The sequence below is a fragment of the Rutilus rutilus genome (assembly GCF_951802725.1).
Source record: "Rutilus rutilus genome assembly, chromosome: 17".
Classification (NCBI taxonomy): domain Eukaryota; kingdom Metazoa; phylum Chordata; class Actinopteri; order Cypriniformes; family Leuciscidae; genus Rutilus; species Rutilus rutilus.
Window position 1 is genome coordinate 13,519,875 of NC_140230.1, and position 13,726 is coordinate 13,533,600.

The 13,726-nt window shown below is 38.7% G+C and overlaps 1 protein-coding gene across 4 annotated transcripts in view; it reads right to left on the bottom strand.

Moving 5' to 3' along the window:
- myh14 (myosin, heavy chain 14, non-muscle) overlaps positions 1 to 13,726 on the bottom strand; it is a 41,340-nt gene that overhangs the window by 5,444 nt on the left and 22,170 nt on the right. For 2 of the 4 annotated variants that reach the window (XM_084386094.1, XM_084386093.1), the window contains exons 17-40: positions 12,707 to 12,778; positions 11,986 to 12,191; positions 10,596 to 10,717; positions 10,192 to 10,261; positions 9,831 to 9,991; positions 9,643 to 9,751; positions 8,685 to 8,816; positions 8,369 to 8,575; positions 8,149 to 8,286; positions 7,733 to 7,856; positions 7,338 to 7,509; positions 7,026 to 7,238; positions 6,535 to 6,679; positions 6,218 to 6,424; positions 5,386 to 5,490; positions 5,017 to 5,169; positions 4,676 to 4,924; positions 3,676 to 3,888; positions 3,350 to 3,562; positions 3,064 to 3,225; positions 2,722 to 2,850; positions 2,535 to 2,623; positions 631 to 754; positions 344 to 552 (exon numbers count right to left, since the gene is read on the bottom strand). In XM_084386094.1, coding sequence (XP_084242220.1) covers positions 344 to 552; positions 631 to 754; positions 2,535 to 2,623; positions 2,722 to 2,850; positions 3,064 to 3,225; positions 3,350 to 3,562; positions 3,676 to 3,888; positions 4,676 to 4,924; positions 5,017 to 5,169; positions 5,386 to 5,490; positions 6,218 to 6,424; positions 6,535 to 6,679; positions 7,026 to 7,238; positions 7,338 to 7,509; positions 7,733 to 7,856; positions 8,149 to 8,286; positions 8,369 to 8,575; positions 8,685 to 8,816; positions 9,643 to 9,751; positions 9,831 to 9,991; positions 10,192 to 10,261; positions 10,596 to 10,717; positions 11,986 to 12,191; positions 12,707 to 12,778 — 3,724 coding nt within the window. The remainder of the gene's footprint in view (positions 1 to 343; positions 553 to 630; positions 755 to 2,534; positions 2,624 to 2,721; positions 2,851 to 3,063; positions 3,226 to 3,349; positions 3,563 to 3,675; positions 3,889 to 4,675; positions 4,925 to 5,016; positions 5,170 to 5,385; positions 5,491 to 6,217; positions 6,425 to 6,534; positions 6,680 to 7,025; positions 7,239 to 7,337; positions 7,510 to 7,732; positions 7,857 to 8,148; positions 8,287 to 8,368; positions 8,576 to 8,684; positions 8,817 to 9,642; positions 9,752 to 9,830; positions 9,992 to 10,191; positions 10,262 to 10,595; positions 10,718 to 11,985; positions 12,192 to 12,706; positions 12,779 to 13,726) is intronic. The other 2 variants (XM_084386095.1, XM_084386096.1) reach the window with 1 other exon arrangement.

Below are 13,726 nucleotides of genomic sequence, written 5' to 3' on the forward strand. Positions count from 1 at the left end.
TATTGCCCTCTGTAGAGATGCTTATAGCTGAATTGAACTTGTTTCATTATTGATGAACTTTTGCATTGCATTGACAGTTGAATAATGACACTATTATCTTCTGTAGTGCTGTTTTATAGCTGAAATGGAATTTGTTTCATAATTAATGAATTTGACAGCATTACACTTATTTTCCTGTTTATTAATGTGAAGCTGCTTTGAAACAATTTGTATTGTAAGAAGTGCTATATAAATAAATGTGACTCAACTTGAATAAGAAAATCATTCAGATTTCATTTTACATTCATTACATCTTTTTTTTGACCTCCAAGTTTATCTCTAGCACCCCCCACTGTTTTCTTACTGTCTCTCCTGCTCCATTTGTTCCTCCATCGATTCTATCTTGGCCTCTAGGGCGGCGACGCTGAGGCGATGTTTCCCCTTCACAGTTCCCTCCATCTCGCTGAGACGAGTCTTCAGCTCTTTGTTATGCCTCTCGAGAGCCTCTCGTGCGCTCTCGCTCTTCTGTGCAAGTGTCCTTTCTCCAGATAGCTGGACTGTAAGAGTCTCAACCTAAAAAGTAGAGAGAGAGATGTAGAGTGCTCTGTCTCTATGTGTTTGTGTGATAGTATAGTGTGCTTCTTTGTGTACCTGTAAGGTGCTCTTCCTGTGTCTTTCAGCTATTAGTTCAGCATTACTTTGTTCTTCCTCTAACTCTTCCTCCAGCTGAGTGATTCTTCCCTCAAGACGCCGCTTCTCATCAATCAGTGCAGCTCTGCAGGGCAAACAAAGTTAAAGACAACATGAGTCCTGTTTATTATTTTTAATAAACCGGCCTGTTGTTGCACACTGTTCATCAGTGCATAAAAGAGTAATATTAGACAATAATATTGGTATTCAAAATACTTCCAAAAAAATATTTTTAATCTGTGGGAAAGGACTTTAAAGTGGGTGTTACATACACTAACTTTCACATATTTGTGTTTGTAAGATATTTTTATGTTTTTGAGTCTCTTCTGTTCATCAAGGCTGTATTTATTTGATACAAAATATTATTACAATTTAAAATAACTTTTCCATTTTAATCTCTTTTAAAATGTAATTTATTCCTGTGATGGCAAAGCTGAATTTTCAGCATCATTTACTCCAGTCTTCAGTGTCACATGATCCTTCAGAAATCATTCTAATATGATGATTTGCTGCTCAAGAAACATTTCTCATTATTATCATTGTTGAAAACAATGATGAATGGAAAGTTAAAAAGAACAGCATTTATTTGAAACAGAAATATTTTGTAACATTATAAATGAGTTTACTGTCAGTTTTGATAAATGTGTCACCTTAATGAATAAAAACATTAATTACAAAATATATATATATATCATACAGACCCAAAACCTTTAAACGGTAGTGTAGACAAAAAATAAAGACGTTTTAGATGGAGAACAAATTATTACATTATTACAATTATGACATAAGACGAGGAACATGTATTAAGAAAGTTAAATTGTTAGGTCACCCAAAAATGAAAATTACCCCATGATTTACTCACCCTCAAGTCATCCTAAGTGTATATGACATTCTTCTTTCAGACGAAGTTAAGTTATATTAAAAAAATTCCTGGCTCTTCCAAGCTTTATAATGGCAGTGATTGGCCGTTTCTGTTTTGAAGTCCATCAAAGCGCATCCATCCATGATAAAAATGCTCCACACGGCTCTGGCGGGTTAATAAAGGCCTTCTGAAGTGAATCGATGTGTTCGTGTAAGAAAAATATCCATATTTAAAACTTTATCGACTAAAATAACTAGCTTCCGAAAGACGGCCGTACGCATCAATTTACGGCGGAAGAGTAACCCCTGACCCGACGCACAATGTAATGACGAACGCGGAAGCGCAGAGGATAGAGCAAAACAAAATACCAGTCACGAATTAGAAGTCTAAAACGACAATTTTTAAAGAGAAATGTGGGAGGTGCTTGAGTTTGTTGCCCAGCCCTGTTTGTTTGAACCGCTAGAGGCTTCAATTCTTACGTTATACATGCGTCACTGGTTACTCTTGTGGCGTAAGTCGACTTGCGTTGTATGCGTACGGTCGTCTGCTGGAAGCTAGTTATTTTAGTCGATAAACTTTTAAATATAGATATTTATCTTACACAAACACATCGATTCACTTCAGAAGGCCTTTATTTTAACCCCAGTACAGCCGTGTAGGTTACTTTTATCATGGATGGATGCTTTTTTATGGACTTCAAAACAGAAACGCCCATTCACTGCCATTACAAAGCTTGGAAGAGCCGGGACATTTTTTAATATATTTGTTCGTCTGAAAGAAGAATGTCATATACGCCTAGGATGACTTGAGGGTGAGTAAATCATGGGGTAAATTTCATCTTTGGGTGAACTAACCCTTTAATAGAGGAACATTTTTAAATGCATTGTGAGTGCTGTTTAGTGTTGTTTCTAAAGCATACACAAAAAGATGCATCTCATCCCCCCTAAACAGAAAGATATCTCAGGGTCAATGAACATCAACACAAGCACAAACAGATACTGACTTTCCAGTTGAAGTGTTGACAATTTCATCTGCCATTTCGTCTCTCTCCTGCTGGGCCTGTCTCCGCTGCCTCTCAGAAACGGCCAGCTCCTGAGAGAGTATCAAAATAACAGCGAATGAGAGAGAAAAAAAGAATGAAGTAGATGCATGTAAAATATCTTCTGGGTTACATAGGCAGGGCAACACACCTCTGTCAACTGTAACAGTTCTGCCTCCAAAGTCTGCAGCCGTTTCTCGCTGTCCTTTGACTGGACGACGATCTCGTCTCGAGCCAACTTGGTCTCGTCAAGCTCACGAATGAGCTCCTTCATCTGAGTCTAAAACACACACAGGAACACACTAAATATCCAACTCAGGGATCAATCAATCAAATTTTATATGGCCCCTAGTTTATTTGAATGAAGTCTGGCCTTCGTAATGAAATAATTGAGCCCTGATCTACAATAAGCAACTAGTTATATCACAGCTCTCAGCAACATCTTTTTAAAAATGTCTTGTGGTTTATTTCAAAATGAACTGAACTGACAAACCTGGAGACGTTTCATCTGTCTAAGTGCTTCCTCTCTGCCCCGATTGGCTGTTTCCACCTGAGCCTCAGCCTCCTGCAGCTCGGTCTCCAGTTGTTTCTTGACCGTCAAAGCCTGAGCTCTCTGAGTCTTCTCCTCTTCAAGCATTGTTTCAAGCTCTCGCACCTGAACAAGTAATAGAAGAAGAAAAGTGAGAAAAATAGGAGGTCAAGTTCAATTCTTTTCAGCTCTGAACATTTTCAAAGACTTTCTCATCCCTTCACTTCTTTGTTCTGCTGAGGGCAGTTACCTGTTTGTTAAGTGCTCTCCTCTTTTCTTCTCCTTTCTCCTCCTTAGTGCTGATCTCTCTCTCAAACTGAGCTCTAAGGGCCTGAAGAGTGACATCCAGTCTGAGGCGAGCGTTTTCCGCCTCTGTCAGCTCATCCTCCAGCTCTTGGGTCTGTTCTTTCAGGGATTGTGCCTCTGTTTCCAAAGCCCTCCGAGAACGCTCCAGCTCATGAACCTGAGGAGGCGAAAAAAGTCAAAAGTCAAAGAACAGAATATGTTTTTGCTATTACTATGTTATAACATGTTAATAAACTCTGTGCAAGCACACAGGTAAAAAGAAAGCTGTACATTTTTGCCCACGTCATCTTGGGCGTTGACAAGCTGCTCCATCTCCACACGAAGCTGCTTATTGGTTCTCTCCAGCTCATCTCTCTGCTCTGTTGCTTCCAGCAATGCTCTAGAGAGAGACAGGAAGCGTGTTTCTTTCTCTCGACTCTCTGCTTCTGCGCGGTCCCGTTCCTCCAGCAGCCGAGCACTCACTGCCTTCTCCTCTGCCAAACACTGAAGGTTAAAGGGCAAAGGGTGATGAATATTTGGAGCTGCACTGCTTTTTTTTTTAATGACCAAATATGAATTTATTCATGTATCTTCCTACCAATACATCTAGCTGTCTATCCATCCATCCATCCATCCATCCATCCAGCGGTTAATTTATCCCTCCATTGATCCACCAGTCAATCCATCCCTCTATTGATTCACCAGTCAATCCTTCCATCCATGCATCAGTCAATCTATCCATCCATTCCTCCATCCACCAGTCCATCAATCTATCAATTAATCCACCAGGAAATTCATCCCTTCATCCATCTCTCCTTCGATCCACTTGTCAATCCATCCATCCATCCATCCACCAGCCAGTCTATCCATCCATCCATCCTCTATCAATCCATCCACCAGTTAATTCATCCCTCTATCCATCTCTCCATTGATCCACAAGTCAATCCATGCATGCATCCATCCATCCACCAATCAATCTATCACTCCATCCATCAACCAGTCAATCCGTCCATCCCTCATCCACCAGCCCATCCATCCATCTACCAATCAATCTATCACTCCATCCATCAGTCCATCCATCAACCAGTCAATCTATCCATCCCTCATCCACCAGCCCATCCATCAATCCATCCACCAGTCAATCCATCCATCCCTCATCCACCTGTCAATCCATCTATCCCTCATCCACCAGCCCATCCATCAATCCATCCACCAGTCAATCCATCCATCCCTCATCCACCTGTCAATCCATTCACTGTCCATTGTTCCATTCATCCATCCACTACAGTACCTGATCAAATTTCTTCTGTCTCTTCTCCAGAGCAGTGCAGTTTTGTCTCTCTCTCTGAAGAGCGATAGTCATGTCCTCTATCTCTTCTCTCAGCCGTTCTTTCTGCCTTTCTATGCGTTCTTTCTCTTCTTCTTTGGCTCTCTCTCTCTGTGTAGCATTCTCCAGCTCTCTCTGCAACTTCCTCCTGGCCTCCTCCCCGACCTCCACTGCTGAATTCACTTCCTCTGTCTGTCTCTTCAGATCAGATAGCTGCATGGGCACATAAAAAGAATATGTTAAAATGGAGTTAAGATGGTTAGAACAATAAAAATGTTTTCCTGGATTTGCAAATGGGTGTAAACCTGTTGTGTATGGTTTTGAATCTGGCGTGTAAGCTCTCTGGTCTTCTCCTCCTCCTCCTCTAGTCTCTCCATCAGTCCAGTTTTCTCTTCCTCTAGAGCACGTACACGTGAGCCCAGCGTCAACTTCTGCCGTGTCTCTTCCTGCAGTAACTCCTAAAAAATAACACACACACACACAAATAGTAAGCATGATTAAGAGGCCCTCACATTCATAGTCTCAGAGAGAAATCACAGTCTCTTAGATCTGCTTTGAAATAGAACAACGATCAGAGTGAGCAGAGAAAAGCAGTTTGGTTAAGTCCCATGAGCCTATTAATATGTAGCGGAAGAGAGCAAATTAAAACACACTTGCACACACACAAAAGTTACCTGCACATCATGTAGTTGGCTCTCCAGGCTGCTGACCTCCTTACTTAGACGGTGAGATTTGGAGTCAGATGAGGAGAGGGAACTGGACAGAGACTCAAGCTCTGACTGAGAGGGAGAGATTTCGAAGAGAGTTTAGAATCATTTCATAATTGGTTTGATCCATAGGTTTGATTCAGACTAGAGTTTAATTTCAAAAATAAAAGTGGACCAGCAACAAACATTTACTAGCTGGTCATACCAACCTAAATTGGTCACGCTACTGTTTGTAACAAGGTGGTTTGTAAACCACCCAATTACCAGCTTGGACCAGCTAATGTCCAGTTTGGACCAACTAGAAACCAGCTACCATGTACCAAAAATAGCTATAATTTTAAGCTAGATTTTCCAGAATGGGAAGGATTGCTGTCAGCTTAAAGGTGTGGTCACAAATTTTGCAAACGAAAAAGGTCAATGAAGTACAGCTCAAAAAAAAAAAAAAAAGTAACTTTCAAAACAATCTGTTCAATCAATGTGGCCAATTCACGTGACCAACTTTAACACGTTGCAAAATTCCCTGGTTTCCAAATGACTAGATTCACAGTAAATATGGCCGCACCTTAACAGTGAACTGTACCAGAGTTCACATCAATCGTACCTATGACCCCCTTAACAGGTATATTCGGGAGCATTTCCCTGGTGCCCACCAGAGTTCAGAAAACCATTTTTACATAAACCAAATCAATTCAAATCAACTCTGATGTCAAACGGGCAGAAAGTAGTGGCCTTAGTCAAAAATATATATATTTTTTTTACAATTATGTTACAATTTCCTCTCTCTTTTTTCCCATTTTACCTGGAGTTTACTGAGTCGTTCCTCTCGCTCCTCTCGTTCTCTATCGGCCTGCGAGAGGCGTGCGTTGACCTCCTGTAACTGTCCCTCTGCCCTCTTTCTGCCCCTCTCGCTCTCCATCTTCCCTCCCTGTAATGTCTTTAGCTCAGCACTCAGGTTCATACGCTCCTCCTCCAGAACAGCCTTCGCCTTCTCCAGAGACTGACGGGACTGTGGAGATACACACAAAACTTGGAAATGTACCAATACAAAAGCTGGTTTCCCAGTGAAACAAACAATCTTGCAAACAAGCTGCATTTGACGTAAATGCTAGGACTCACTCTCTTGGCATTGTCTAGCTGCTCCTGTAGGGAATCTATAGCGGCGGTGTGTTTGATGCGGAGCTCTGACAGCTGAGCTTCATGACGACGGGTCTCGTCCTCTAAACATCTCTGAAGCTCTCCTAATTCAGCCTCACGACGAGACCTAAACAAACACAAACACCGAAATGCCTGTGGTTAACTCTAGTCTACCCTTCTGTAAAATAAGTATGCTTAATAGTTTTGAATGTGCACTTTTAATGTGTACTTCAAATCTTAAAAGTATATAAAATAAAAAAATCGAGCTTGCAGATAATATAGTATTAATAAAATAAAAGGCCACTTAAGTGTTTTTAACGAGAGTACACATTCAAGTATGTTTTTTGTTTTAATAATAATTTGTAATGCTTTAAAGAAGTACACTTATTTTGATGTGTTGACTAACATACTAAAGCACATGTAAAGTATTTGACTATTTGACCACGCACACACGCACGCACACACACACACACCTGAGCTCTTGCTGAGCAGCTGTAGTGTCCAGTGTATCTTCTAGTTCAGTTCTCAAAGCCTCTAACTCCTCCCCCAGATCTCTCCTCTGTTTTTCAGCTCTCTCCCTCATCCCTCGTTCATTATCCACCTCCTCTTTAAACTCCGAGACCTGAGACATGGCCTCTCTCAGGGCTCTCTGAGCTTCGGTACGACGTGCCCCCTCTTCTTCCAGCCTAAGAGAGAGAAAAAGAGAGCAAAAGATGTCATTACTGGAGAAGTATTAGCAACTGCGCCAGATTCACTATAAGGCATATTTGTGTTTGTGCGTGTACCGTGTCTGTAGTGTGGTGATCTCTTTCTCTCTTTGGCTCAGGCTTCCTCTCAGCTCTGTGACGAGTAAGCTCAGGTCAGACAGCTGCTCTTGAGCCTCCACTGATTCTGCTTCCATCCGTCTCTTCCACTTCTCCTGCTCCAGACGGCCCTGCTCTTCCCTCTTCAGGCGCTCTAAAGGAAAGAAAGAGACAGTTATTCGGACTTGGTGTGCTTTTGAACTATCACTGCATGGAAAAGAGATGAAATGAGGTGCACTACTGTTCAAAAGTTTGGAGTCAGTAAAACTCTTTTGCATTTAATGAATGCATTCTTGAAATGTAGCCAAAATTCAACATATCCAATGAATCATTAACAATGACATTTTTAAATGTATTATTAAGTCAAGTACTGTTACCTTCCAAATCAGCGATGACAGCTTCCTGTTTGTTTTTCAGCTTGTTAAGACTCTTCACCTTCTCCTCTTCCTCTGTTAGTTGATCTGCCACTTCATTCAGTCTCTCGTCCAACTGTTTCTTCTCCTGAGAAAGAGAAAGATGGAAAGATTCATAAACCACTTTAACATTGCATTTTTTCAGACAAATAAACAACCCTCTTCTCTTTAAAGTCATCATAAAAAATCAAAACTGACAATTCTTACTTCTTTATGGAATACTGCAGTATTTATTATCCAACTATCCAATAAATTCCCAATGGGAAAAATCAAGTCCCGCCCTACATTTTTTCTTGTTCGAGAAGCCGTTTCACTTGGATATATGTCACAATAGGGATGAAAAGATTATTGCAACTTCTGTTTCATGCGACTTCAACTACCTTGCTCAATCTTTCTCTCTGCTCTCCCAAAGTCAAGGTCTCGGCTTCCAGACTCTTCACTTTGCTTTCCAGGGTGACTTTCTCCAGCTGGAGGCGCTGACGTGTCCCCTCTTCCTCCTCTAGCTGTTCTTCCAGATCCTGAGAAAAAGAAACAATATACTTCACAGAAGAAATTCAATAGTAGACATCAGACACTGAATAAAGCTTCAGTCCTCCTCACCTGCACATGTTGCTGCACTCTCTTCTTCTCATTGGTCATCTGAACGGTCCTCTCCTCTTCCTCCTCCAATCGGGTCTCCAGCTCTCCCAACACATCTTCAAGCTCCTGTTTGCGACTGGCCAGCCGTGCTCTCATTTCTTCTGCCTCCGCGAATAACTCCGCCTCCGCCTGAAGCTGGTCGGTCAGCACTGACTTCTCCTCCATCAGCTGTCAAGAAGACATCCAGATGAATGTGGAAACCAAACAAATACATTTCTTTCTTCTTTTGGTTTACCAACATGCACAACAAAAATGAGTGAAACAATGAAGTAGTCACCTGTTGGTTTTTTTTGTCCAGTTCAGTAAAGTCAAGCTCTAGTTTACTCAGCTTATCTTTGGCTTTCTGAAGCTGTGCTTCCCGAGCTTGAATCTCTTCATCTTGACGGGTCACCTGCAGCAAGGGCTTCACCTGGAGGAGAGGTCAAAGGTCAAAAAGCAAATAAAAAAAAATCGAATAAATGCGTTTTTTTTTAAGAATCCTGAATAAAACTGTATCATGGTTTGCACAAAAATATTAAGCAGCACAATTGTTTTCAACATAGATAATATCAGCATATAAGAAGAATGATTTCTGAAGGATCATGTGACACCGAAGACTGAAGTAATCAGATGAAAATTATGCTTTGCCATCACGGGAATCAATTATATTTTAAAATATATTAAAATAGAAAACACATTTTAAATTGTAATCATTTTTTACATTATTACTGTTTTACTGTTTTGATCAAATAAATGCAGCCTTAGTGAGCATGAGAGACTTCTTTCAAAACCATTTTAAAAAATCTTATCGACCCCAAACTTTTGAACGTGTAATTCTGAGTATGTAGTAAGAGAGAGTAACATACTACCACTTTATTACTTTATATATTGATACAAAAATGGCATGTTCATTGTGTTTACATGTTAGCTTTAGCTACATTCTAAATAAAATCATTACATTAAAGGGGCTACATGTAAGAATTTTCATGTATTAATCATTTTTTTATTGCCAATGTATGAACAGCTTGTAACCAAACTTAAAAAAGAGACCTTCCCCGACTTCCTAGGTTGTCAATGAAAGCCTGTAGACTGATTTTTATGTGAAGGATAAGTTGCTGGCTGCAGTTTACTTAATGGCCACCGGTGTTGCTAATAACAAGGATTTCATAATTCTACAAATAACCCCTTTAAAACTCCTTATTAGGCCTACTTCATTTTTTACTTTATATAACATGTTGTGCAATGCTTTCTGTTACCTTGGTGAAGAGTCTCCACCACTGCCAGTTTCTGAGCTTCAGGTATGCTGCACAGTTCCTCTGCATCACACGCAGAGCGCTGAGCTGCTGCTGCTTCTTATGGAATGCCCTGAAAGAACACATGTCAGTTAAAACTTACATGCCCACATATTACACACCACACAACCTATACGCACACAGACACTTACCTCCTGGCGAGGTATCCACGTGCCGCGCTCTGGAAGCGGATGATGGTGTCAGTGATCTTCAAGTCTCGTTCTTCCTCAAGATGAGCCAGGACTCCAGCCCGGAAGAACACCTTACTCTGTCCTACCCGGAAAAGGTTCTTGTCCAGCTCCAAAGCACTGATCTATAGATACAGTAACAATACATAATCAACAACATGTAGAATACTAATCAGAGATCTGAATAAAACACTAAACCACCATTGACCTTCCCCACTCAGTTCTTTGCTGTTCACATTTATGGATCCGAAACTCGAGTGTGTAATATCCTCTATCAAATCAATATTATGAACTCTTTGATTTAGGTTTGAGTGACATCACTTACCATGAGCTCACACGCCTGTTTGCCATCCATAAAGGTTCGAGGAATAGCATTTGGAGTCAAGATCTCATACCTGAGAGATACACAAACAGAAAAAGAGGCAGACAGATAAATAAGACGCAAGAAAAAAGAATCTCATTTATGTAAGATATACATAAAGCATAAAAGTATTACTGTAAGCAATTATTTTTTCCACAGACATTCACACAAACACACACGTGCGCATGCATGCATGCAGACACACACACACACACACACACACACACACAATATTGACTTATCTACTGTAAATGGGGAAATTCCATAGACTTCTATTGTTTTTATATTCAGCTAGTAATAAAAACTATAATCTAGCACTAAACCTAACAAAAATGATTACACAATTGTTTGGTTAAATACACACACACCTCTGTCTGAACTCCTGGAATGGGATGCGGTTCGGGAAGCCCTGTCTGCAGATCCTGATCCCCTCCAGTACACCATTACACCTCAGCTGATCCAGAACCAGATGAGGACTCAACTTCCCTGCCTGTGATTATTTAAAGAACAAAAAGTAAGGGATGTCCCAATATATATAATTAAAAAAAACACACACACAAAAAAACATCCATGATATTAAAATTCTATATGTTGTCTAAATAATATTAAAAATAAAACACAAAATGTTTTAAACATTACAATTTACAGTAAGAAAATGACTTCTATATTTTGAGATTTGCTAAAGATTACATTGCACACTTATTAAATTATTAGTGTTATTATAGATTAAATGAGTGTTAGATGATTGTAAAGGTAATCTAAATGAACATACATAATTCAATATCCACTGATAACAATACATTTTAACCAACATTTTGTGCAACCTCACAATAAATACCATATCATTAGTTTCATACCATATATCATAGAGTATTGAAGTGCCCCCATTATTATTTTTCAGTAGTGTGTTATGTAGCTGTTTGTGAATGTAAAAGGTCTGCAGAGTTTCAAAGCCCAAAGTGCAAGACAAATGGAGTTATAATCTCCCAAAACAACCGATTCTGAACTGCCTGAAACGAGTCTTCAGTAATTCCAGTCTCACTTCCTGCACAAACCTACGTAAGTTTGTAACGAATTTGCATAATGCCCGTCTGTGGTCTTCATTGGCTGCCTGTGAACAACATCTACTTTTCCCCGCCCTCAAACAATGTAGTTGTAGCTGAGGCTTTGAAGAGTTTGGTTTGTGTTGTCGACATGTCAAAAAAAAATTGTTTTATGGGCTGCAAAAGCAAATCCACTTTGCATGCACTTCCAAAGTATGAGGACTGTACAGTATTGATACAGTAAAACCAACGCCATCTTTAGTGTTCGCATCACTGTGTATAGAAGCGCTGAGGAAGCCCCTGGAGCTGAAATTCAGAATAAGGTAATATACGTCGTTTGTTTAGTTTCTGACACATGTTGTTAGCGGTAGACCAATCACAAAAGACTAGGCCATCTGGCCAATAAGAGCAGAGTAGGCCTGCGGAAAGGAGGGGTTTAGAGAGACCGCATCCTTTATCGAATTGTTTCAGACACTGTGAGAAAAGAACTGATTATGCAAAAGTATATTATGAGAAAATTAAAGTGTTTTTTTGAGCTTGGATGCATGTAAACCTTTTGTAAGAGACCTTCAAAAGTTAATTAGGAAACTTTAAAATGGCATAATAGGGGCACTTTACAGATATGTTAAGAAGAGAGAGAGATCTCATCGAAGAAGTTCTCACTAAGAAAAGAAAAGTACTATGTTAGTTTTTCAATTTCTCTTTCTATTCTTACCTTTTTCTCATGGTTGGGGATGATGCAGCGCAGGAAGTTGGGGTTGGTGTTGCGGAGGGTGGCCATCAGTTTAGTAAGGGACTCTTTGTAGAGTTGCCCCACCGTGCGAAACATGCCCTTCTTCGTCTTAAACCCAGCGGCCCCAAAAGTCACCGGTCCACTGTTCTCTCCGGACGACCCCTGGTCCAGACCCACAATCCTCTCCACTGACAAGCACAAAACAGACATGTTATTATCTAAAAAGAATATGTTTATGGCATGTTCAGAGAGCACTATGGCTCTATATTAGTGCTATTTCTGTAAAACCATACAACAACCAAAACGCTTTTGAGAAGAAAAGTTTTCTGTTCAAATGGAAGTCATAATATGAATGTGTTCTTCTTCTGAGACATTTTAAACTTCCCAAAAAGAAAGAAATTCCATGTGCATTTCTACATTACAAGCACTTTAAGAAAGATGATTTACGAAGAATAAACTACAGGCAAGCAGATCACAACCATCTACTGTTAAACCAAACTAAACTAGAATGAGTTCTATAGCAACCCATAGAAAACTAACTACACACATTCTACTAAACTACAGTTAAAAAAAAAAAAACAGCAACCCACACATCACATCACAATCTGATGCAATGAAAGAGAGATGAGAGACAGAGTGAAGGGCAAATCATAATTAGATGAACTGATGGAGAGGTTAAAAGAAGAAGGGCAGAAAAACCTACTGCTGTCAGAGCCATTGGTTTGCAGTGTGGCATAAGAGTCAAAAAAGTACACACGAGGAAGAGTTTGAATATCTGAGAGAAGAGTAAAGTAGAGAAGAGTAGAGAAGAGAAGAGAAGAGAAGAGAAGAGAAGAGAAGAGAAGAGAAGAGAAGAGAAGAGAAGAGAAGAGAAGAGAAGAGAAGAGAAGAGAAGAGCGTTAGTCCATAGTAGATTACAGTGTTAAATATTAGAAATCGAACAAAAAATGTTTTATTAACGTTGCATTATTAAACATTTATTAATAAACAGCACAATTATTATTTTATTTTACCATTTTCATTGTTTGTAGCAGTTTCTAATTGTTTTAAGCAATTAATTCATTTATTGTTGCCGTTAATAATATTTGTTTGTTATTTATTTAAACAAACAACAATTATTATTACTATTACTGATATTTTTATTATGAATGTGTTTGTTTTCCTGCTTCTGAACTGGAAACTTTTTTATATTATTGTTAGTTTGTTTATTTATTTGTTTATAAACATTACATCTTTAAACATTTATTGATAAATAATATAATATAATATAATATAATATAATATAATATAATATAATATAATATAATATAATATAATATAATATAATATAATATAATATAATATAATATCATTCCTTCAATTATACTTTTAGGCTATAATTAAGCTGTATTACCATTTGTATTGCTGGTGCCAGCTTAAAATTGTATCAAGCAATTCATTAATTTATCATTTATATTAATAATAATATTAATTAATTAATTAATTAATTTATTTATTTTCAGCTTCTGAACCTAAAATTAATTATAACTACTTATAATAATATTAATAACATCATCATTACTAATTTATTTGTTTTTGTTGTTTATTTGTTGTTTATTTTGGGGGGAGATATGTAAAAATTATTATTATTATTGCTATTATTATTATTTTTCTTTATTTTTCTGCTTCTGAACCTGACATTTTGAGAAATTATTCTAATTACACCACAGCGTCTTTTAAGCAC